Below are 27207 nucleotides of genomic sequence, written 5' to 3' on the forward strand. Positions count from 1 at the left end.
CTCCAACAGTCACCGCCTTCACGCGCGCACACACACACACACACACACACAGACTCTCTTTCTCACACGCACACACACAAAAACAAATCTGTAAAACAGAAGAACGGGAGGATAAAATGTCCGATTTCTCGCGGGTTATCCATCATGCTACGAGTATCCTGTGCAGCCATAAAGGCTCCATGGACCTGTCTCAGCTCTACAGGAAGGTCTACCAGCGGTTCGATATTAGCGACGAGCATTTCTGGTACATACTGAAAAAATGTCCGAGATTTGCCATGGTCCGGAACAAACTGAGTGCAGAAAAAGGCTTGACGGATTATATCGTGGTGGCTAAAACATCCCTGCGTCTGTGTAAAAGTTACGCCAAGCAGGACTGTTTCGGCTGCCAGGACCTGCATCTCTGCAAATATTTCGTGTATGGAAACTGCCGCTATGGTAAAGGAAGGTAAGGAGTGTGTCCTGTTACCGGAGATGATGAAAACAAACAGATCAGATACACCTAACAAGCCCAGGGTCATGTGCTTGGACTCTATTATTCAGGCAGACATGATATCTGAGCTTTTATTTCAGAGTGTTTTCACTTCAAAGCATTATAACAGGCGCTGTGGTGTCCCACAGGGCTCTCCTTTAGGCCCTGTATTGTTCTGTCTTTATTTACACCTCCCGGAGCTACACCCTCCAAATGTCTCGTCTCTTCAGTATGAAAGCACTTATTTGTCTGAATCTCTTTAATAAGATATGTAGGATTTTGCACGCTGAAAGAGAGCTGAGATTTCCCTCAAGGGGAATTCTACCACGTTTACAGCGTTTGTGTTGTTTATGTATTTGAAGTTCCTGCTTCATTTGTGGAACTTGAACATAAACCAATTGCTCAAGGACCCAACGGTGGCAGCTTGGCGATGTTGGGGCTTGAACCCTGATCAACGACCCAGAGTCTTAACCACTTGAGCCACCACCACCTTTGGTTCTGGTTTGGACAGAATCTTTTCCTTATCGCTGACCTTTGTGTTACCACGGTTACATCATTTGCACCTTTAACAAATACAATTCCTCCGTATTTAAATGTCACACAAATGCAATTCTAAATTTGTTTCATGACATTTAATCGCCTGTCAGACGCTACCATGAGACAACCGGTTGACCAACCCTAAACCACACTGGAAATAATTCATTGTCTTGATGGCTCCTTCCACCTAAGGTCCAGGGTAGTCCACTTCTCCACCTGTGCATCAATTCCTGCATCCTGGGGCTTAACAATCTTCTAGTCATGGGCCATGGCTCAGTAAGCAGTGATCAGCCACACCCTTCCAGTCTAAAAATAAGCCTTATGAAAATAAATACGCAGCAATGCGTAAACCCTTTGTGATCTGTTGACATGTCTTTGTGTTGACCTGTAATAAGAAATGATGCATTGTGGGATACCACAATGGGAGCGCTCTTGTAAGAAAATAAAAACCTGGTTATAGGAACATAATCTGGAGAGCGTGTAACTCGTGTGTGTCTCTGCTAAATATATTTTATCATATCCTTGGCACTACTATACAAGAGCTCGAGTATTTTACACCCTGAAAGAGAACTGAGATTATTCTACCACATTTACATGGTCTGTGTAGCGTGTGGTCGAAGTTCCTGCTTCATTTCTGGAGCTTGAACATAAATACAGATCCATCGTACTGATTAATGCGCTTGTTTTCGTACACAGGAAGCTATATGGCGGATATGCTGAGTAAGCAGATAATGAGGGAACCAAACTTGTTGAATTTTGTGATATGGTGTACACAGTAACCACCAGAGATGAAGCCGAGACGTTATATTTTCCACCACAGACGGCTTTTTCCAGTTCCTTTGTAACATGACAAGCTGCATTTTCTCTTGTAATTTTGGAAATATCTGTTTCTAGCTGCTCTAGCATAAACGATAACAATAACTAATTGTGTTCATGGATGTTTTACAGCATTCAAATGTAACTATGAACGCAGAGGTGTGTAATCTTAGTCATGAAGGGTCACTATGGGGCAGGTTCCCATTCCAGTTAAGCAAGAAGCTACACCCAATACACACCCACTTTACTTAGCTGGATTTCAGTAGTTGTGGGTTCTGATTGGTTGGAATGAAAACCTGCGCCCGACTCTTTCTGGATATATCTGACCATACACTCCTGTATAAAAGGAGCAATTATCATCATTATAATAATGAACTTAACTCTGGAATAGAGCAGTAAGACACTTCAGTATGTGAGCTTACAGGCTAAATGCCAGCTCATTATTTTATTTTTATATTATTTTTATATATTTTTGCGAGAGTTTATGTAGAGTTATGAGAGTTTATGAGAATTAAATTAATGTTGCTGTGTTGAGACAGACAGTTACTTTCATTTATACTTGAAAGGCTGTTTCCTGTTTGTTAGGCTAAGTGTGTGTGGTGTCCAACAAGGTTCTGTTTTAGGACCATTTTTGTTGTTTTGAATCCCTTGGGCAATTCACATATACTGTATAATAAATAACACTCTCTCTCTCTCACACACACTCTCTCTCTCTCACTCTCTCCCCCCCTCTCTCTGTCTCTCTCTCTCTCACACACACTCTCTCTCTCTCTCTCTCTCTCTCCCTCCCCCCCCTCTCTGTCTCTCTCTCTCTCACATACACACTCTCTCTCTCTCTCTCTCTCACACACACACTCCCTAAGTCTGTCTCTCTCTCTCTCTCTCTCTCTCTCTCTCTCTCTCTCTCTCTCTCTCTCTCTCTCACTCCCCCCCTCACTCTGTGCCCCTCTCTCTCTCACACATCCACTCTCTCTCTCTCTCTCTCTCTGTCTCTCTCTCTCTCACATACACTCTCTCTCTCTCTCTCACACACTCTCTCTCTCTCTCTCTCTCTCTCTCTCTCACACACTCTCTCTCACACACACTCTCTCTGTCTCTCTCTCGCTCACTCTCCCTCTCTCTCTCTCTCTCACATACACACTCTCTCTCTCTCTCTCTCTCTCTCTCTCTCTCTCTCTCTCACTCCCCCCCCTCTCTGTCTCTCTCTCCCTCTCTCTCTCTCTGTCTCTCTCTCTCTCTCTCTCACTCCCCCCCCTCTCTGTCTCTCTCTTTCTCTCTCTCTCTCTCTCTCTCTCACATACACACACTCTCTCTCTCTCTCTCTCTCTCTCTCTCTCTCTCTCTCTCTCTCTCTCTCTCTCTCTCTCTCTCTCCCTCTAGGAAGGAGTGCAAGTTCTCCCATAACATTCAGTCTGAGCATAACTTTCCCCTCCTTCGCGAGTGCACCCTTCACGAGCTTCATGAGGAAGACCTCTTCCTCCTCCTGCTCCAGAACGACCCTGCGCTACTGCCCGAGGTGAAAGCACACAGCAAAATCGCTGCAGCCATCACAAACACACTCAGTGACCTCCTGTAGGGACAGATTAACACACACATTGCATGTGACTGTATGTCAGGACATCCCTACACATTTACAAGGCGGATCTCCTGAGCGTAGCGCTTGCTCCGGCTGGATGTATTTCCACCTCGAACTCTCCCCAAGTGTAAATGTTAATATGTGCTGTGTATTTCTGTGTGTTTATAAATATGACTCATCCTTGGCCATTTATTTAAGGTTTATTTCAAGATGAGTTATTTCTGCGTTCTAGGTACGGCCCCTGCTGTTCGAAACGCCTCTCTCTCTCTCTGTGTATGCGGTCAAATGATTTCAGAAAAGGATAAAAATACACCTTTTTTTTTTTTCTTCCTTTTTTAAATAACAGGAGCCGTATTAACAGGAATCGCTTTTTGATGTTCAGGTGCAGAAGGTAACCTAGTGTCGCAGTATAAAGACAGCAAGTCTATCCAGCCGAGTCTTTAAAAAAAATATTCTTTTTGAGTGAAAGTTTTGTGTGATTATAAATAGAAGTCAAAGAGACGGTGTAAAAAGAAAAGAAACGAACGAAACAAAATGAAAAGGAGGAAGGTGTGTCCGCTTTGGATGAAGAGTTGCAGATGAACGGATATTGGTGGATGTTGCAAAGTGAAGGAGCCTCGCCAAGTGCAATGTGTCGGAGATGACACGCGTCGCATTTAACCAAAAAAAACAAACAAAAAAAAAACAAAAAATGCAACCCAAAAAAAGAAAGAAAGAAAAAAAAAACAAAAACAAAAAAAGGTCCAGGTGAAAATATTGGAGCTGAAAGCCCTGTAAGTCTTGAGGTAATGTAGAGGTTTTGGAAAAGAACTCTTTGTAAGCATTTGTGCTGTAAATGGACATTAGTTTTATATTTTTATCGTGTGTGTGTGTGTGTGTGTGTGTGTGTGTGTGTGTGTGTGTGTGAGTGAATGTGCATGCACGTGTGTCAGTACTTCCTGTTTCTTCCAGTCCCAGGTGTCGTGTGGTGTCGTGACGCCGCTCTGCTTTGTTCCATGTGCAGGTTTGCTCCCACTACAATAAAGGCTCGGGGATGTTTGGGGCCTGCACCTTTAAGGAGAACTGCACTAAAGTGCACATGTGCCAGCACTTTGTGCAGGACAACTGCATCTTCGGCACCAAGTGCAAGCGGCTCCACTGCGTGGACGAGTACGGCCGCAGGATGCTGGAGGAGCGCGGCCTGGGCATCGACGTCATCCAGGACTTGCCTTACCTCTACCAAAACGTTTACCGCCTGAGCGCCTATACTGCTGACGCAGGTGTGTGTGTGTGTGTGTGTGTGTGTGTGGATGCGGAAGGCAGGGCTTATTGTTTTAGGTAAATATTGTGGGTTATTTGTGCAAATAGACGTGTGAATACGGCAAACTCATGACGCCATATAGCCCTCAGGATGGACTGACCAGAAAACGGGCTGGATTTGAATAGCCAAGACGCCCGAGCCAGTTCAATTCAATTCAAAAAACATCATTTATCCCCAGGGGGCATGCAGAGTAGTTAAAAAAGATCAGTGCAAATACAAAATAAAATAACATCAATACAGTTGTTGTAATGATAAGTGCAAAAAGCTTTGAGTAATCATCTGTATAAATATCCGTAAAAGTAAACATCTGTATAAAATATCCGTAAAAGTAAACATCTGTATCAATATCCGTAAAAGCAAACATCTGTATAAAATATCCGTAAAAGTAAACATCTGTATAAATATCCGTAAAAGTAAACATCTGTATAAATATCCGTAAAAGTAAACATCTGTATAAATATCCGTAAAAGCAAACATCTGTATAAAATATCCGTAAAAGCAAACATCTGTATAAGATATCTGTAAATAAATATAAACTGGTTAAAGTGTGATAATAGGTACTGCTCAGATGGAGATGTTAGATGGAGAAACTGGTCTAAAGGTTTTTTGGCCTCTCTTTATTTACAGCCCACTGGACATTTATTCAGACCTTCCAGCCTGTATATGTTTATAGATTTTATCAGGGCAGTACACTGGTACAAGACGGTATGAGATTTATTTGCCCTTTATTTAGGCAGGAAAGTCTGACTGGAGTACAGTATCTCCTCTTCCATCGAGTCTCAGTCTGGGGTTTCAGTTATCACTAAAATACAATACAAGAAAAGTGTCGAGAGAGAGAAAGAGAGACAGAGAGAGAGAAAGAGAAAGAGGCAGAGATCAAAGTTTGATTCTGAATTAAGCAGAAGTGTGGCGTCTGGGTGAGACGGATAGCTTCCTCTTTTTCTTTCTCTTCCTCTATCTCTCTCACTGTCTCTCTTTTGCTGTCTCTCTCTCTCTCTCCCTCTCTCTCTCTCTCTCTCTGTCTTTTTATCTTTCTCTCTCTTTATCAGTCTCTCGCTCTTTCTCTCTCTCTCTGTCTCTCACTCACACTCTCTCTTTCTCGCTCTCTCTCTCTCTCTTTCTCTCTCTCTCTGTCTTTTTCTTTCTCTCTCTTTATCAGTCTCTCACTGTTTCTCTCTCTCTGTCTCTCTCTCACTCACACTCTCTCTTTCTCGCTTTCTCTCTCTTTCTCTCTCTCTCTCTCTCTCTCTCTCTTTCTCGCTGTCTCTTTCTCTCTCTCTCTCTCTCTCTCTCTCTCTCTCTCTCACTCTCTCTCTCTCTCTCCGCTGTGAGCTCATGTATGCAAAAGAGTGCAGATAGAATAGTGTGTGTTGTGCTGAAGTGTGCTGAAGTGTGCTGCATCATCAGCAGTGATTTGAGAGGATTTGCATGTGCGTGAGTTGTGTGTTCTTCACACTGGTGTGTTGAGTCACAGGTGGGTGGGAACTGACAGATGACAACATTCAGGGGAAAAATAGCAGTCTTTCATTTCTCTCCACTTCCTCCAGCAGATAAGACATGAATAGATGTTTTTAAGCTCTCTGACATTAACTGACCTCCAGAAGCTCCGCCCACTTCTCATTATCTCAGCATGTAGTATGTGCTCTCTCTCCTCAGCTGTGTGAGAGACGTAGCGTCTTCACTGTACATGAAGGGAAATGGAGAATATTTTCATTATTGTGAAAGAAAATTAAAATCTGTTCTTAGCTAACAAGAGACCTATATCTGCTGAACAGGAGTTAACTGTGTTTATTAGGGATCGATTTTGATCCATTTCTGAATTAAACACTGTCTCTCTATTCTCTGTATGTGTTGCTTTCTCTCTGTCTGCGTGTGTGTCTGTCTGCGTGTGTGTCTGTCTGCGTGTGTGTCTGTCTGTGTGACTGGGTGTCTATCTGTCTGCGTGTGTGTCTGTCTGCATGTGTGTCTGTGTGACTGTTTGGGTGTCTATCTGTCTGCTTGTCTGTCTGCGTGTGTGTCTGTCTGCATGTGTGTCTGTCTGCGTGTGTGTCTGTGTGACTGTTTGGGTGTCTATCTGTCTGCGTGTGTGTCTGTCTGCGTGTGTGTCTGTCTGCGTGTGTGTCTGTCTGCGTGTGTGTCTGTGTGACTGTTTGGGTGTCTATCTGTCTGCTTGTCTCTCTGTCTGTGTGTCTGTCTGCGTGTGTGTCTGTCTGTGTGACTGTTTGGGTGTCTATCTGTCTGCTTGTCTCTCTGTCTGTGTGACTGTCTGCGTGTCTGTCTTTCTGCGTGTTTGTCTATCTGCGTGTCTGTCTGTCTACATGACTGTCTGTCTGTCCGTGTGTCTGTCTGTCTGTGTCTGTCTATCTGTGTGTTTGTCTGTCTGCATGTCTGTGTGTGTGTTTTTTTACAGAGAGGATTTCTGAGCCTGTAAGCAGATCCCTAGAAATACCAGAAGAGAAGAATGAAATTTGTCTCCACTTCATCAGAAGAAACTGCAGATTTCAGGGTCCGTCTCGCACCTTTACTCCTTATATCTAATTTTCCGCATCTTTTTTCTCTCTTTGCTTTTCTCTTTTCATTGTTTTTCTTTAGTCCTGTTTTTGATGTTGTAAGAGATTAACTGTGATCTCTGCATTTAGAGCAATGCAAACTGGTGCATTTTAACCTGCCGTATAAATGGGAGGTGGATGAGGGGAACGGATGGAGGGATCTGCAAGGGATGGAGGAGATTGAACAAGCCTTCTGCGACCCTAAGAACGCTTACGGGTGAATTAACATGCTTTTTTTTTTTTTTTAAATTGTCGTAATATATATTTGTCTTTATCTGACCTTTCCTCGTCTCCTGCTCACTATTCCAGTCCAGGCTCAAGGCCAGTGGATTTCCAGACGATGAGCAGGTCTGGGCATCCGGTGCGCCGTCTCTCCACCGTCTCGTCCATCACTAAGCCTTCACACTATGTTCTGACCACACACTGGTTGTGGTACTACAAGGGAGACCACGATAACTGGATCGAGTACGGCAGGCCGGTGAGGGACAAGAGCAAAGTTAACAAATCTGCTGTGTTCATGCTGTGAGCTAATGATCGTGTGTGTGTGTGTGTGTGTGTGTGTCACGTTTTCAGGACGATAAGCACCGGGTGACCTCTGTAAAGTCCTGTGATCTGGAGGAAGCATTTCTGAGGGACAGCAAAGCCAAAATCACAGTTAAAAAGGGCAACAGACAGTACTATATCAGTTTCGAAGGTATACACACAGGAAAACACACTGTCATCAAAATAAGAACATCTCATTTGCATGATCCCGCCCTCTTTATTCACTTATTTGCATAATTCAGTAAATACAGTGAAACCTATAAGAAATGGATGTAGTTATATGAGTCTGGATCCACAGAACGGTCCTGAGTGTAAGAGTATTTCATTAAGTATTTAATAAAAATGAATATATTATGAATTTATTTCTGTTATAACATCATAATGCCCGTCTTTCTACAAAACCTTCTCACACGTGTGTTTGTCGTATTAACCTGAATGACTCCGTGTTGCAGATATGTACCAGAGGAACCCCAAACACAACACCAAGAGGAAAGTACGCCGGCGGCCCTGCTTCGTTTCTATCAGCGAGGTGGAAAACCAAATAGCGTAGTGATCACACACACACACACGTGTGTATACCCACTGTTATGCTTCTGTACAGCACTGATTGACGGTCCATGGTGCATCCTTATACTCGGAGTTCATTCTCAATGCACACAGTGTGTAATGTTCATATAATAATGAAGACTTTATCATGAGCCATGAGGGAAAACTTAATGAAGAGTGAATATCATGTTAGCGCTGTTTACGTTCATCCAAAGTGTGCCAAAGTACTACACTGGCAAATAATGCAGTATGTTAGTATTTACAATATGTTACCTTTTTTTAAAGATAGAAACAAAGATTTATCAGTGGAAAAGTGAGTCAATGCTGAGAGTCACTGTGTTACTGATGATCATGAATAGTTCCATTGATCAGGATGTAGACTCTAAAGGACGCCGAGTGGAGCAACGGAGAAGCACAAGAGCCGAAGGAGCTGTTTGAGAGGGAGGGATGGCAAATTCTTCTTCCCTGTCAATCACGGAGACACTAGCCAGTTGTGGCTAGCAGTGAACATCATGATGTATGAGGAAGACTTAACTCTGATTCAGCATGAGCTGCAGTGAAACGGTCAGGATTCATTCTGGCTGGCTTCACGTGTCTCAGAGGAAGCATTTCTAGTCTTCACCCTTCAAGACTGGTAGCCGGACGGACGGACAGACAGATGAGAATTGGCAGACGATTCGCCCGAGAGAGAAAATCATGCATTAGGATTATTTTCAATGGTTTTTTTTTTTTTTTTGGTGAAGCGAATGCAGAGTGAAATACAGTTACGTAGCTGAAATAGTTTCTGCTTTTATTTGTAACAGTGTGTAGGGTAGGTTTTTCTGGAACATCATTTCATTTTCTTTAGTCTGTTACCATCAACAATAAACTAACTGTTCCTGACATTCTGGACTCTTGTCTATGATTCATTTGGTGGTGTTTTATTGTTATACAAAAATCTGTGCCTGATTCAGCATAGTCACTGCTCATTCATTATGTATTCTGTCTCATTGGTGAATTAGTCAGTGTGCAGGTAATTTAACACACAGCCGATAGGTGGTGCTGGTGCACAGGTTGAGGAAAGTAAACAGACGCTAGAACAGAAGATAGATAGATAGATAGATAGACAGACAGACAGACAGACAGACAGACAGATTTGGTTTATTCATGTAGTCGTGAAACTTGACCTGAATATTAAATCAGCGCTAAAGAATATAGACTTGACTTAAAGTTTAACTCATTTTAATTGTACAGTCCTACACACAGTGTCACAAAGCAACTTTCATCCAGAAATCCAGATGCATCTCGAGATCTTTAATGATCAAGCCAGAAGTTCTTATCAGGTGTCACTCAGAGGAGGACGGATTTCCACTGGAGTCTGGTTCCGAATAAAGTTTCCTCCTCATGTCTTCTCAGGGAGGTTTTTTTTTTTGTCATGGTCACTTCTGGCTCAGCTGTTAGCCTCCTGGTGGTCCAGCAGAAGGATCCTGTGCTCTTATTGCCTTTCAAATCCACCTTTCAAATCATGTTTTGATTTAGTACAGGTCGTACGCCAGATGCCCTTCCTGATGCAACCCTCCCATTTTATCCAGGCTTGGGACCAGCATTGAGAGTTAACTCTTCAGTGGCTGAGTGGCAATTAGAGCACAGGATCTTTACACTGAACTACTAGGAGGCTAACAATTGCACCAGAAGTGACCATGACAAAGAAAAACACCCTAAGAGGATATGAGGAGGAAACCTTAATCAGAACCAGACTCAAATGGAAGCCTGTCCTTCTCTGAGTGACACCAGATAATAGGATTTTAAATCATTACAGAATTGAGGTAGCACTGGTGGCTCCTCGACTACTATGCTGAAGGCCCAGGTTTGATCCCCAGCCACTGAATGCAGTGCCGGTCCCAAGCCCATTCCTTGCGTCAGGAAGGGCATCCGGCATAAAACCTGTGCCAAGTTATTGTGCTGACCAGTTGGTCTGCTGTGGCAACCCCTCACACACACACGTACAGTAGGGAGCAGCTGAAAGATCAACAACAACAGAAAAGAGGTAGACACAGTACTGGGTGTTCCAGGATGTTCAGTAGGAGCTGATATGAAGAAGAATCCTGGAAGGAGCACAGGACAGTCTTTATGATAACAACATCAGTTCTTAGGTGCAAATTTGCTGCATCTGAAATATATGAGATTATCCAGTGGAGTGGAGTGAGAATTTTGGTTACACCGATCAGGCATAACATTAAGACCACCTGCATAATATTGTGCTGGTCCCCCTTTTGCTGCCAAAACAGCCCTGACCCATCATGCACTGTGTATTCTGACACCTTTCTATCAGAACCAGCATTAACTTCTTCAGCAGTTTGAGCAACAGTAGCTCGTCTGTTGGATCAGATCACACGGTCCAGCCTTCACTCCCCATGTGCATCAGTGAGCCTTAGCCACCCATGACCCTGTCACCGGTTCACCACTGTTCTTTCCTTAGACCTTTTGATAGATACTGACCACTGCAGACCGGGAACACCCCACAAGAGCTGCAGTTTTGGAGATGCTCTGATCCAGTGGTCTAGCCATCACAATTTGGTCCTTTGTCAAACTCTCTCAAATCCTTATGCTTCCCCATTTTTCCTGCTTCTAACACATCAACTTTGAGGACAAAATGTTCACTTGCTGCCTAATATATCCCACCCACTAACAGGTTCCATGATGAGGAGATCATCAGTGTTATTCACTTCACCTGTCAGTGGTCATAATGTTATGCCTGATCGGTGTATGCTCATTAGCTAAATATTCTGATATTTTTTGTATGTTGAAGTGATGTGTTTTTTTCCAGATCATACCCCTACACAGATCTATGTAGGATCTATCTTGTGGTAACAGTTGCTTCTCACTCCCACTCACACACTTTCACTAATCACTTAATCCTGCTCAGAGTCATGGCAGATCCAATCTCTGGAGCATGGGATATGCTGTAAATCTTTCTGGATGCTCGAAATCACTGCAGTTTCACTAGAAGTAAGATGACTGAAGAATCAGGAGACGAAGAGCCAAAGCTAAGTCAAAGAAATCTTATGCACAAAGAGAGCAAAGAAAATGTACAGTATGTGCAAAGGACACACTCCAGACCATACAAATAATATTCAAGGCTAAGATAAGAGAAAAACAGAAAGCATGAGCAATCACTAAACCCTCACAAAGGAGTGAGCAAAGGACAGAACCGTGTACAGCATGAGTAGGCAAAAATCACAAAGTTGATCGTATATTTTTCATCACAGAAAATAGAAAAATATCACAGATATGAGGCAGGGAATTATCCTGAATGGAACGCCAGTCTATCAGAAGGCAAACACACACTAACTTGAATGATAACAGTTTTTTTTTTCTTAGATGTTCCATAACATTATTGGATTTAATAATGTTGGATTTAAAAAAAAAATCTCATATCTACCATTCTTTTATTAATTATCAAAAATAAAATTGGAATCAGTGGCAAATTGCCCACATCACACCAGATAACTTCCCCATAATAACACACCCACAAGGGTTTTTTTTTAAATAATAATTATTTTTTAATTATTTATATTTATTAGTAGTTATTATTAATTTTATTATAACTGTGTAGTACAATTATTTAAGATTATCAAAATCATTTTCTTTCCTTATTATTTTTTGTTATATTTTTTAAATCTTTGTTTTTATTTTTATTTTTTGTTATATTTTGTTATTTGTTATATATACACTATATTGCCAAAAGTATTCGCTCACCTGCCTTGACTCTCATATGAACTTAAGTGACATCCCATTCCTAATCCATAGGGTCCAATATGACGTCGGTCCACCCTTTGCAGCTATAACAGCTTCAACTCTTCTGGGAAGGCTGTCCACAAGGTTTAGGAGTGTGTTTATGGGAATTTTTGACCATTCTTCTAGAAGCGCATTTGTGAGGTCACACACTGATGTTGGACGAGAAGGCCTGGCTCTCAGTCTCCGCTCTAATTCATCCCAAAGGTGTTCTATCGGGTTGAGGTCAGGACTCTGTGCAGGCCAGTCAAGTTCCTCCACACCAGACTCTGTCATCCATGTCTTTATGGACCTTGCTTTGTGCACTGGTGCACAGTCATGTTGGAAGAGGAAGGGGCCAGCTCCAAACTGTTCCCACAAAGTTGGGAGCATGGAATTGTCCAAAATGTCTTGGTATGCTGAAGCATTCAGAGTTCCTTTCACTGGAACTAAGGGGCCAAGCCCAGCTCCTGAAAAACAACCCCACACCATAATCCCCCCTCCACCAAACTTTACACTTGGCACAATGCAGTCAGACAAGTACCGTTCTCCTGGCAACCGCCAAACCCAGACTCGTCCATCAGATTGCCAGATGGAGAAGCGCGATTCGTCACTCCAGAGAACGTGTCTCCACTGCTCTAGAGTCCAGTGGCGGCGTGCTTTACACCACTGCATCCGACGCTTTGCATTGCACTTGGTGATGTATGGCTTGGATGCAGCTGCTCGGCCATGGAAACCCATTCCATGAAGCTCTCTGCGCACTGTTCTTGAGCTAATCTGAAGGCCACATGAAGTTTGGAGGTCTGTAGCGATTGACTCTGCAGAACGTTGGCGACCTCTTCGCACTATGCGCCTCAGCATCCGCTGACCCCGCTCCGTCAGTTTACGTGGCCTACCACTTCGTGGCTGAGTTGCTGTCGTTCCCAAACACTTCCACGTTCTTATAATACAGCTGACAGTTGACTGTGGAATATTTAGGAGCGAGGAAATTTCACGACTGGATTTGTTGCACAGGTGGCATCCTATCACAGTTCCACGCTGGAATTCACTGAGCTCCTGAGAGCGACCCATTCTTTCACAAATGTTTGTAAAAACAGTCTGCATGCCTAGGTGCTTGATTTTATACACCTGTGGCCATGGAAGTGATTGGAACACCTGATTCTGATTATTTGGATGGGTGAGCGAGTACTTTTGGCAATATAGTGTATCTTAAATTCAGGTATTTAGTATTTTTTGTTATATTTGTAAATTTCCCATTGGGATGAATAAAATATCTATCTATCTATCTATCTATCTATCTATCTATCTATCTATCTATCTGTCTGTCTGTCTGTCTGTCTGTCTGTCTGTCTGTCTGTCTGTCTATCTATCTATCTATCTATCTATCTTATTAATTCACCTACTCACACTCATTTACACCTTATTTATATTTTAAATATTTTAGTTCTTTCACCCAATAACATACATAGCTCTTGGGATAGGGCATTCACAATGACACAGTTTCTTTAAAAGAGATGAAAGTGTGTCACAGACGTAATATTCTTCAAGACCAGGGCTGGGAAACATTTGCTGTAATGGAAACTAGACAGAAGGATGTAAAAAAAAAGAACAGCTGGTAACGATATACAACTGTTTGTGTTCTTCATGTCAGAGTACAGTGTTGCTGCGTCACACTTGAAGGGGGGCAAGAAGCCTTTATTATCACCACACATACATTACAGCGGAATTCATTTCTTCACATATCCCAGCTGAGGAAGTTGTGGTCAGAGCACAGGGGCAGCTATGATACACCAAGGGCCTTGCTCAATTACACAACAGTGGAGCTTGGTGGTGCTGGGGCTTGAACCTTGATCCTCCGAGCAACAACCTGGATAAGTTTCTGGATATATTCTCCTCACAGGTTTCTTCCTCCCACACTCCAAAAACATGCCCGTAAATAGATTGGTATTGATAAATAGATGTGAATGAGTGTGTGAATGTGTGTATGCATGGTTCTGTGTGATGTCCAGTGGGTACTGGCTTTAGATCCATCATAACCCTGACCAGAAGAAATCCTTCACTGAAAGTCATCCTTTTTAAATTCGTAAGGTTCTCAAACTCCTTGATCAAACACTCCAGGACCCTGCATGTTCGCAACACAGATTTGTTTTTAGGAAAATAAATACTACTGCTACTATTAATCATCATTGGAGCTCAATTATTTCACACCTTATGTGTCTAACATTTATCCAAGCTGCTGAGGAATTCCATTCATAAAAACAAATAAAACTGCAACTACATGTATGATATTTATAGTTAAATAATTCTTCACATTTAGATTAAACATCAATACACAGGCTTCTTCTTCTTCTTTCAGCTTTTCCCTTCAGGGGTCTCCACAGCGAATCATCTCTCTCCACCTATCCCTATCTTCTGCATCCTCAACACTTGCACCCACTAGCTTCATATCCTCATTTATTCCATCCATATACCTCCTCTTTGGCCTTCCTCTTTGCCTCCTGCCTGGCAGCTCCATGTCCAACATTCTCCTACCAATATACTCACTCTCCCTCCTCTGATCATGTCCAAACCATCTTAATCTGTCCTCCCTAACTCTGTCCCCCAAACGTCCAACATGAGCTGTCCCTCTGATGTACTCGTTCCTAATCCTGTCCAACTGTGTCACTCCCAAAGAGAACCTCAACATCTTCAGCTCTGCTACCTCCAGCTCTGACTCCTAAATAATCAATTAGGCTTATATCCTAATAATTTTATCTTTAATTATTTTTGTTTACTTTATTCATAGAATATTAGATTATATTTATTTATATTGGTTAGATCTATTATTTGTTGTTACTTTTATGTAATTTAATTACTCTCATAAACATCTTCATTTCAACTCTCACTACAATAAAGCAGTTACTGAATGAATGAATGAATGAATATAGTTCTATAATCAGTGAGTTCCCCGGACCTCTCCTCTAGAACCCTGGTTCTAGGTTATCTGGAAGAAACGCGAAGAAATAAACAAGTATCCAGCTCTCTAACAGCTCCACACGCATGTAGCCGGTTTTTGACTGACACCCCAAACAGCCAATCAGAGCAGAGCGCTATTCACTCCCCGTTAATGAACACGGTAAAGGGGCGGGGCAATGCATCCAGTCGGTGGTGTGTGTGAGTGTGTGTATACGGAGGCGATGTTTCGCCGAATTCCCTCGTTCGCGTGCTGAAATGGACCGGACCGGGTCGCGTGCGTCCTTTCTCAGGGTTCATGTGTTCGCGTGAAGCGGCGCGCGCACCCGCGTTACAGCCTGCTTATCTCGGACACAGCGGAATTAACGGCAATAAAGGCTTTACGGAGCTGGAGAGCGCAGATACATATACGGATTTTGTAGGTTCGGATTTTTATTTTGGAGAGCCTGGGAGAGAGAACTGTGTGGAGACCAGGAGGTGTGTGTGATGAGGGGTGTGTAGTGATGATGATGATGATGATGGTGATGATGATGATGATGCTGAGCCTGGCCCTCTGCTGCATCTCCAAATGACAGGTAACGGAAATGCCATAGCTGGCCTGTTCATGCCTACATCTCAGTATCTTCATGAACATTATTAATAGGGTGTGCATGGTGCTGGAGGTTAATGTGCTGGAGGAAAAAAAATAAGCGTCTTTGGTCCAAAGTGTGTCATCTGTATGCGGGTCGGTACACCTCCTCTCCGCCCTTCTCTCTCTCTCTCTCTCTCTCTCTCTCGTGATGCTGTGCATCTGATCGAAATTCACATAGGTGTCTAACCTCTAGGCCTTAAACGCGCCATTTTTCATACAAGTCTAGTCAATATTTCTGTCACGAGGCTGTTGCATTTTATCCTGAATGAAAAGATGTAACACAGCATAGGCTCTACTCCTGAAGTAAGCTTTCACCCTCCACACCTCTCTGTTACTCTTAATGAATTATCTCAGCTTCATATAGACATAAACCATCATTCTAGCATCGTTGGATTTCCCTTGAATGTCAGGAACAAGCCTTGATGGAGTGTCAGTGTCAGCCTTGTGTGATATATACAGTACATATACACAGGTAAAGGAAAAAAATTAACACCATAATCCAGCCATAGCAGCCAGCATTAATCCGAAGCCTCTTGAGCGAATCTTCCTCACTTGGTGTTTTGATGATGATGATGATGGTAAACAGCTGTCACTCAATAGACATCACTCAATAGTCTCCTTTAAGTTGTCGATTATGTTGAAATCTGGTGACTCTGAAGGCCGTAGCAGAGGCTTTACTTCAGATTTATTCTCATCACACCTTCCCTGTGAATGTGGGCGGAGTCATTCTGGATGAGACCACACCCATCATGTTTCATTACAGAAAGGTGATCTCTGATTTGATATGCTTGACTTCTCTATCAGGTGACAAGTGGATAAATAAGCAGCCTTACAGCGCTGTGTTTTTTCCTTGATAATCTGGCAACCATTTGTAATTGGATGGTGCCAGTCCTGAGTGTGCTCAAGGTTCTCCTTAATCACTACAATCTTAGGTTTCTGTACTAGTATCTGATTCTGAGCTCCTCACAGTAACCCATGTGTGTCCTGACTCGTCCCCGGCATGATGAAGAGGTGTTTGAATGTTATTTGTGTTCAGGATCTACATCACATGCATTCATAGCACAAAATACATAAGTAGATCAGACTGGAAAATAATTCAAATCCAATCTGATACCTTCCTTGTGTTTCAAGCCAATACTGGCTCTCTTAATATGCATTATGTATCTATGAATATATTACTCAGATTGAACAGGTAATGAATACAAATAGGAGCTGTTTTTATTTTCCTTTAGAAAGCTTGCCTGAAAAGTTCCCTGGGCTTCTGGGATTAGACACGTGCTCCGGGACTAAAAATACAGATTACAGTCTCGCACACATCTCTATTGTGAACTGGAGTGATGTAGCTGAGACTGAGGAACTGTCAGAGCCAGAATTCACACTCCATGCTGGAAATGCTGGTATTTCTGACTCTGGGGTTTTTCCAGTGTTTCTGGGTGAATAGGTGCAGGAATTATTTATTTTTATGAAAAAGAATCTTTTGGTTTAGGCAAGGCCCACTTACGGAATAAATTAGATTACACATCCAGATCCATATGTTTGCAGCACTAACAGATTCAGATCCATATATTTGTAGCAGATCCACATCCAGATCCATATAATTGTAGCAGATCCACATCCAGATCCATATATTTGTAGCACCAACAGATCCAGATCCATATATTTGTAGCACCAACAGATCCAGATTCATATATTTGTAGCACCAACAGATCCAGATCCATATATTTGTAGCACCAACAGATCCAGATTCATATATTTGTAGCACTAACAGATCCAGATTCATATATTTGTTGTAGATCCAGATCCAGATTCATATATTTGTAGTAGATCCAGATCCAGATTCATATATTTGTAGCACTAACAGATCCAGATCCATACATTTGTAGCAGATCCAGATCCATATATTTGTAGCAGATCCAGATCCAGGTGCATATATTTGTAGCACCAACAGATCCAGATCCATATATTTGTAGCACCAACAGATCCAGATTCATATATTTGTAGCACCAACAGATCCAGATTCATATATTTGTAGCACCAACAGATCCAGATCCATATATTTGTAGCACCAACAGATCCAGATTCATATATTTGTAGCACTAACAGATCCAGATTCATATATTTGTTGTAGATCCAGATCCAGATTCATATATTTGTAGTAGATCCAGATCCAGATTCATATATTTGTAGCACTAACAGATCCAGATCCATACATTTGTAGCAGATCCAGATCCATATATTTGTAGCAGATCCAGATCCAGGTGCATATATTTGTAGCAGATCCAGATCCATATATTTGTAGCAGATCCAGATCAAGATCTATATATATGTAGCAGATCCAGATCCATATATTTGTAGCAGATCCAGATCCATATATTTGTAGCAGTAACAGATCCAGATCTATATATTTGTAGCAGTAACAGATCCAGATCCGTATATTTGTAGCAGTAACAGATCCAGATCTATATATTTGTAACAGTAACAGATCCAGATCTATATATTTGTAGCAGTAACAGATCCAGATCTATATATTTGTAGCAGTAACAGATCCAGATCTATATATTTGTAGCAGTAACAAATCCAGATCTATATATTTGTTACAGTAACAGATCCAGATCTATATATTTGTTACAGTAACAGATCCAGATCTATATATTTGTAGCAGTAACAGATCCAGATCTATATATTTGTAACAGTAACAGATCCAGATCTATATATTTGTAGCAGTAACAGATCCAGATCTATATATTTGTAGCAGTAACAGATCCAGATCTATATATTTGTAGCAGTAACAAATCCAGATCTATATATTTGTTACAGTAACAGATCCAGATATATATATTTGTAGCAGTAACAGATCCAGATCCATATATTTGTAGCAGATCCAGATCCAGATCCATATAATTGTAGCAGTAACAGATCCAGATCTATATATTTGTAGCAGTAACAGATCCAGATCTATATATTTGAAGCAGTAACAGATCCAGATCTATATATTTGTAACAGTAACAGATCCAGATCCATATATTTGTAACAGTAACAGATCCAGATCTATATATTTGTAACAGTAACAGATCCAGATCTATATGTTTGTAACAGTAACAGATCCAGATCTATATATTTGTAGCAGTAACAGATCCAGATCTATATATTTGTAGCAGTAACAAATCCAGATCTATATATTTGTAGCAGTAACAGATCCAGATCTATATATTTGTAGCAGTAACAAATCCAGATCTATATATTTGTAGCAGTAACAGATCCAGATCTATATAATTGTAGCAGTAACAGATCCAGATCTATATATTTGTAGCAGTAACAGATCCAGATCCATATAATTGTAACAGTAAAAGATCCAGATCCAGATCTATATATTTGTTACAGTAACAGATCCAGATATATATATTTGTAGCAGTAACAGATCCAGATCCATATATTTGTAGCAGATCCAGATCCAGATCCATATAATTGTAGCAGTAACAGATCCAGATCTATATATTTGTAGCAGTAACAGATCCAGATCTATATATTTGAAGCAGTAACAGATCCAGATCTATATATTTGTAACAGTAACAGATCCAGATCCATATATTTGTAACAGTAACAGATCCAGATCTATATATTTGTAACAGTAACAGATCCAGATCTATATGTTTGTAACAGTAACAGATCCAGATCTATATATTTGTAGCAGTAACAGATCCAGATCTATATATTTGTAGCAGTAACAAATCCAGATCTATATATTTGTAGCAGTAACAGATCCAGATCTATATATTTGTAGCAGTAACAAATCCAGATCTATATATTTGTAGCAGTAACAGATCCAGATCTATATAATTGTAGCAGTAACAGATCCAGATCTATATATTTGTAGCAGTAACAGATCCAGATCCATATAATTGTAACAGTAAAAGATCCAGATCCAGATCCATATAATTGTAACAGTAAAAGATCCAGATCTATATGTTTGTAGAAGTAACAGATCCAGATCTATATAATTGTAGCAGTAACAGATCCAGGTCTATATATTTGTAGAAGTAACAGATCCAGATCTATATAATTGTAGCAGTAACAGATCCAGATCTATATAATTGTAGCAGTAACAGATCCAGATCTATATATTTGTAGCAGTAACAGATCCAGATCTATATATTTGTAGAAGTAACAGATCTAGATCTATATATTTGTAACAGTAACAGATCCAGATCTATATATTTGTAGCAGTAACAGATCCAGATCTATATATTTGTAACAGTAAAAGATCCAGATCTATATATTTGTAGCAGTAACAGATCCAGATCTATATATTTGTAGCAGTAACAGATCCAGATCTATATATTTGTAACAGTAAAAGATCCAGATCTATATATTTGTAACAGTAAAAGATCCAGATCTATATAATTGTAACAGCAAAAGATCCAGATCTATATGTTTGTAGAAGTAACAGATCCAGATCTATATAATTGTAACAGTAAAAGATCCAGATCTATATATTTGTAACAGTAAAAGATCCAGATCTATTTAATTGTAACAGTAAAAGATCCAGATCTATATGTTTGTAGAAGTAACAGATCCAGATCCATATAATTGTAACAGTAAAAGATCCAGATCTATATGTTTGTAGAAGTAACAGATCCAGATCTATATAATTGTAGCAGTAACAGATCCAGGTCTATATATTTGTTACAGTAACAGATCCAGATCTATATATTTGTAGCAGTAACAGATCCAGATCTATATATTTGTAACAGTAACAGATCCAGATCTATATATTTGTAGCAGTAACAGATCCAGATCTATATATTTGTAGCAGTAACAGATCCAGATCTATATATTTGTAGCAGTAACAAATCCAGATCTATATATTTGTTACAGTAACAGATCCAGATATATATATTTGTAGCAGTAACAGATCCAGATCCATATATTTGTAGCAGATCCAGATCCAGATCCATATAATTGTAGCAGTAACAGATCCAGATCTATATATTTGTAGCAGTAACAGATCCAGATCTATATATTTGAAGCAGTAACAGATCCAGATCTATATATTTGTAACAGTAACAGATCCAGATCCATATATTTGTAACAGTAACAGATCCAGATCTATATATTTGTAACAGTAACAGATCCAGATCTATATGTTTGTAACAGTAACAGATCCAGATCTATATATTTGTAACAGTAACAGATCCAGATCTATATATTTGTAGCAGTAACAGATCCAGATCTATATATTTGTAGCAGTAACAGATCCAGATCTATATATTTGTAGCAGTAACAAATCCAGATCTATATATTTGTAGCAGTAACAGATCCAGATCTATATATTTGTAGCAGTAACAGATCCAGATCTATATATTTGTAGCAGTAACAAATCCAGATCTATATATTTGTAACAGTAACAGATCCAGATCTATATATTTGTAGCAGTAACAGATCCAGATCTATATATTTGTAACAGTAAAAGATCCAGATCTATATATTTGTAGCAGTAACAGATCCAGATCTATATAATTGTAGCAGTAACAGATCCAGATCTATATATTTGTAGCAGTAACAGATCCAGATCCATATAATTGTAACAGTAAAAGATCCAGATCCAGATCCATATAATTGTAACAGTAAAAGATCCAGATCTATATGTTTGTAGAAGTAACAGATCCAGATCTATATAATTGTAGCAGTAACAGATCCAGGTCTATATATTTGTAGAAGTAACAGATCCAGATCTATATAATTGTAGCAGTAACAGATCCAGATCTATATAATTGTAGCAGTAACAGATCCAGATCTATATATTTGTAGCAGTAACAGATCCAGATCTATATATTTGTAGAAGTAACAGATCTAGATCTATATATTTGTAACAGTAACAGATCCAGATCTATATATTTGTAGCAGTAACAGATCCAGATCTATATATTTGTAACAGTAAAAGATCCAGATCTATATATTTGTAGCAGTAACAGATCCAGATCTATATATTTGTAGCAGTAACAGATCCAGATCTATATATTTGTAACAGTAAAAGATCCAGATCTATATATTTGTAACAGTAAAAGATCCAGATCTATATAATTGTAACAGTAAAAGATCCAGATCTATATGTTTGTAGAAGTAACAGATCCAGATCTATATAATTGTAACAGTAAAAGATCCAGATCTATATATTTGTAACAGTAAAAGATCCAGATCTATATAATTGTAACAGTAAAAGATCCAGATCTATATGTTTGTAGAAGTAACAGATCCAGATCCATATAATTGTAACAGTAAAAGATCCAGATCTATATGTTTGTAGAAGTAACAGATCCAGATCTATATAATTGTAGCAGTAACAGATCCAGATCTATATAATTGTAGCAGTAACAGATCCAGATCTATATAATTGTAGCAGTAACAGATCCAGATCTATATATTTGTAGCAGTAACAGATCCAGATCTATATATTTGTAGAAGTAACAGATCTAGATCTATATATTTGTAACAGTAACAGATCCAGATCTATATATTTGTAGCAGTAACAGATCCAGATCTATATATTTGTAACAGTAAAAGATCCAGATCTATATATTTGTAACAGTAAAAGATCCAGATCTATATATTTGTAGCAGTAACAGATCCAGATCTATATATTTGTAGCAGTAACAGATCCAGATCTATATATTTGTAACAGTAAAAGATCCAGATCTATATATTTGTAGCAGTAAAAGATCCAGATCTATATATTTGTAGCAGTAACAGATCCAGATCTATATATTTGTAACAGTAACAGATCCAGATCTATATATTTGTAACAGTAAAAGATCCAGATCTATATATTTGTAGCAGTAACAGATCCAGATCTATATATTTGTAACAGTAACAGATCCAGATCTATATGTTTGTAACAGTAACAGATCCAGATCTATATATTTGTAACAGTAAAAGATCCAGATCTATATATTTGTAACAGTAAAAGATCCAGATCTATATGTTTGTAACAGTAACAGATCCAGATCTATATATTTGTAACAGTAAAAGATCCAGATCTATATATTTGTAGCAGTAACAGATCCAGATCTATATGTTTGTAACAGTAACAGATCCAGATCTATATATTTGTAACAGTAAAAGATCCAGATCTATATGTTTGTAACAGTAACAGATCCAGATCTATATATTTGTAACAGTAAAAGATCCAGATCTATATATTTGTAACAGTAAAAGATCCAGATCTATATATTTGTAACAGTAAAAGATCCAGATCTATATATTTGTAGCAGTAACAGATCCAGATCTATATGTTTGTAACAGTAACAGATCCAGATCTATATATTTGTAGCAGTAACAGATCCAGATCTATATGTTTGTAACAGTAACAGATCCAGATCTGTATATTTGAACTACTGTGTAGCTTCATGAAATAAAAATGGTTTGTTTTTTTTACTTCTTTTATTAGAGATGCCTGAAACTGGAAGGCAGTCACGCAGGAAGATGGACGTCTTCCGTGGAGGAAACACGTCAGCTTCATGCATTATGTCGTAAACGGCGAGCAGGATGGAGAAGTCAGCGGGAGAGAGCGCAGGTTTGAGGGCGGTGCCAGCCAAGGCTCGGCGTCTGATTGGGTGCTGCGTGCTCCTTCTCTTGGCATTGATGCTTGTTTCCATAGCGACTACAAGCACACCTGTGTCAGGTATGTGTCTTACTCATGGTTTTTATTGGGAGATTTCACCCTGATGTTGATTTATGGTGCTGTCCATGACTGAAAAACATGTTCTGATTTTTGGTTATTATGCTGCAAAACTAAACCAGGAAAATACTCTATATCAGAAGCATGCACAAACTTTAGTAGCCTGTAGCAATGTTCAGGTTTTATTAGCAAGCAATGAAATGGGATTGTTGGAGCTCTTAATGTGTAAAGTATCACGATCTGGCTTGGTGTGCCATCAAGTGTGTTAGCCTTTTTCTCTGGAATCCCCCAAATCTGTCTTTAAGTACACTTTTGTCACTGAAGCATGAACTGGGTCAGTGTGTACATACAGGTCAAAGCCAGAGACAGCAAAACATCAAAAATACATGAACAAATTGCTATTTTTTGTGTGGGTTTCTGCTTAAATATATTCTGTAGGCGATTGGTTATTGCTCATCGTGTTAAAGGAGAGCCAAATGTAGAGTGTGTTTGGGTGTGTACTGTATATGTATGTGTGTGTGTGTGTGTGTGTGTATGTGTGTGTGTGTGAGACTAGAAAGTCAGAAAGAGAGAAACAAATGTCAGTATTGATGAAGTGATGAAGGGCAAGTCTGAGCTTGAGGTTTGATGTCTAGTCCTCCTACTCTGTATATAAATAAACATCATGAAGTGCTGGACTCTATGAAGGGTTTATTTTGGGGGGGACTGAGACCGCATGGAACACACACACACACACACAGTTCTAAAGATGGGTGAGGAGAGTGCTAATAAAAGAGGCGGCTGGAGCAGTGATGCTTTCAGACCTGTGGCGATATGAGAAGACAGACTCCTTAATAGTCAGAGTTTTTTTTTTACTTTATCAGTAACGTTCAGAGCTGACGAGGCGTTTAGGGAAAATGTGAAAGTTAATAAAATAAAAATAGGAAAATTTAGTGTTGATATTTTTGTAACTGAACTAAACAGAAATAAAAATGTGATTAGGAGAACATAAAATTTAGGCTGTTGATTTTACTGATAAATAATTGAAGCAGTTGATTGTTCTTTTAAGGTCAGTCTTAATATATATGCAATATCTAATAATAATAATAATAAGAAGAAGAAGAAGAAGAAGAAGAAGAAGAAGAAGAAAAAGAATAGTAATAATAAAATTTATTTATAAAATAATAATAATAAAATAATAATAATAATAGTAGTAGTAGAAATAATAATAAGAGGAAGAAGGAGAAGAAGAATAGTAATAATAATAATAGTAATAGTAATAATAAAATAATAAGAAGAAGAAGAAGAAGAAGAAAAAGAAGAATAGTAATAATAAAATAATAAGAAGAAGAATCTTTAATGCATATTAGGAACTGTTTAGAACAAATCAACTACATTTTATAAACTATTTAAAATATGTGTGTGTATGTGTATCATAATCATATAAGTGAGTTTATTGTGAGGTTGTTTTTGTCGTCCTGTGCTGTGATTTGGCACTAATTTAGAATATATAAGAAATATAATTGAAATAAAAATATAACACTAGAATATAAAATATAAGAAATATTTAAAATAAAAATGTAAAACTAGACTATATAATATAAGAAATATAATTGTAATAGAAATGTAAAACTAGAACATAAAATATAGGAAATATTTAAAATAAAAATGTAAAACTAGAATATAAAATATAAGAAATATTTAAAACAAAAATGTAAAACTAGACTATAAAATATAAGAAACATAATTGAAATAAAAATGTAAAACTAGACTATAAAATATAAGAAATACACTAGAAGAAAAGAAGAATCTAAAATCAAAAGAATATAAAGAATAAAAAGAATATAATAATATAATACAAAGTATAATATAAACTAGACTATCATTATACAATATCTAAAAAATAAAAATAGAATAAAAATAAACAACAATAGAATAGAATAAGAATGGAATGAACAGGATAGTGATAGTAAAAATGTACAGTGAGCTGGGTGGATAAATGTGGACAAAATATAGAATTAAGTTGAAATATTGAAATATTGGAATAGAATAATTGACACAGTGTCAGTGGATGTTGTTATCCTGAAACTTTCCTGATCTAAACAGGGAATATTGTCTGTCATTTTCCATAAAATTATGCATAAGAGTAATGTGACAGATGTTTATCATTTTAAACAGGTGCATCAGTTAATAGTTATATTAATGTGATGAAATGAATAGACAGACAAATCACAGGAAATGGTGAGACGTTGTGTCATTTGAACAGGTGAGGTTTAGTCCAAAGAAACAGATCATCTTAGGCTCATGTGCATTGTATCCAAGCAATTAGAAAACATTTTGAAAAATGTCCATTTTGATCATCGTGAGTTTGGTGTCTTATGAAAAATGACATAGAGGTTCTGATATTAGTGTCAGAGTCGTTATAAAAAAACAACTGGGAAGAAAGAGTATGACCAGTGAAATAGACGAGTCTCTTTCTCAGTCTCTTTTTGTCTTTCTGTCCTTATTTATCTATTCCTATTTCTGATAGCAGTCGCTGATCAGGTTTATCAAAGCAAAAGGACTACAAGACAGCAAGGATGCCATTATGTAGTGCTATTCTTAGAGTACCTTCTGGAGGTTCTCTACACCTGTGTGTGTGTATATGTATGTGTGTGTAAGAGAGAGAGAGAGAGAGAGAGAGAGAGAGAAAAAGAGAGAGAGAGAGAGAGAGAGAGAACTGAATCTGCCGGAGTGAGAAATGCTGTGAGCTTGGTCTACTGTGTCTCTGGAATACTGATGAGGCAGTCGGCACGTGATATGTTCCTGCAACACGTACACACACACACACACACACGGACCCGTACATGCTCACACACATGATATTACCATGGAAACACCTTGCCTGACCACGCCACAGAGCTGTCTCAGATTCTGAGCTCTCAATTCACTGTAGTGTGTGTGTGTGTGTGTGTGTGTGTGTGTGGGTGTGTGTGTAGTGAAATGAAGCACTATTCTCCATAAGGAATGCTCAAATAGTTAAGTAAGGCGGAAGCTAATTACTGGAGATATTCCAGGCCGTGCTGGAGAACTTCTCATTAGTTCTTATAAGCCGCGTTCACACTTGAAACCCGAATGTAATTATGTTTTGCTGCTCGAATCAGATCATTTTTTATACCACATTTGTTTACCGTATGTTTTGAATGTAGCCTAAATAAATAATTGAACAAAAGATGTCCCTTGTCAGGAGGGAACGTTTGAAGGGAACCTGTAGACTCCCTGAGAACACACAAGGAAGAAACATTGAGAGAAACCTGACTTAAGAGGAAAGCAGGCTAATTAATATGCCTAGTAAATTTCCTACCAAAAGTCAGAGCATGTCCTTGGTGCATCAGCGCATCTGCATAGAGCAGTAGTTGGCAGGATTCGGGAAAAACACGAGTGCACACCACAGCTCTGAGCAATAGAGGAACAAATTTGAGCGTGTTACATTTAAACAAACATAACAGTGGGTAAATGGGTCTCCTCCGAAAGTTAAATAGGAGTAATAAAACCCTCTTTAGAACCATGTCGAAAGGCTAATGTTACAGTAATGGTACTTGCAGTATATTGGTTTAAAGTGGTGTGTTTTTTAAGATTTACCCTTTAACTCTTTTTACCAGAGGACAGTAAAATGAATTTACTTCTGTTACTTGTTTTGTAGTGTCCATGTTGAGTATTGAATGTCTTTGTCATCTCAGGCTCCACAGTGGAGGTTAATATGAAGCTCATATGAAAGTAGACACTCATGGTCTTAAGATTTTGTTCTTCTGTATTTCTGTTTTTATCTAGCCTACTACGGGTAATATATTCAAGGAAACGGTCTATAAAATAATATCAAACCTATCAAACCTATTTCTGCT

The 27207-nt window shown here is 39.0% G+C and overlaps 2 protein-coding genes across 4 annotated transcripts in view; both read left to right on the plus strand.

Moving 5' to 3' along the window:
• The first annotated feature begins 14 nt into the window (after positions 1-14).
• parp12b (poly (ADP-ribose) polymerase family, member 12b) lies at positions 15-9214 on the plus strand. Its single transcript, XM_058417540.1, has 8 exons — positions 15-445; positions 3203-3338; positions 4402-4657; positions 7109-7204; positions 7338-7464; positions 7557-7725; positions 7821-7941; positions 8243-9214. The coding sequence occupies exons 1-8, from the start codon at positions 117-119 to the stop codon at positions 8338-8340; spliced, it is 1332 nt and encodes a 443-aa protein (XP_058273523.1). The 5' UTR covers positions 15-116; the 3' UTR covers positions 8341-9214.
• Positions 9215-15243: 6029 nt separating this feature from the next.
• Positions 15244-27207, plus strand: part of si:dkeyp-27e10.3 (UPF0606 protein KIAA1549) — a 39181-nt gene continuing 27217 nt past the window's right edge. For all 3 annotated transcript variants that reach the window (XM_058416576.1, XM_058416577.1, XM_058416578.1), the window contains exons 1-2: positions 15244-15616; positions 23117-23350. In XM_058416576.1, coding sequence (XP_058272559.1) covers positions 23215-23350 — 136 coding nt within the window. In that variant the 5' untranslated portion in view covers positions 15244-15616; positions 23117-23214. The remainder of the gene's footprint in view (positions 15617-23116; positions 23351-27207) is intronic.

The sequence above is a fragment of the Hemibagrus wyckioides genome, linkage group LG19 (assembly GCF_019097595.1).
Source record: "Hemibagrus wyckioides isolate EC202008001 linkage group LG19, SWU_Hwy_1.0, whole genome shotgun sequence".
Classification (NCBI taxonomy): domain Eukaryota; kingdom Metazoa; phylum Chordata; class Actinopteri; order Siluriformes; family Bagridae; genus Hemibagrus; species Hemibagrus wyckioides.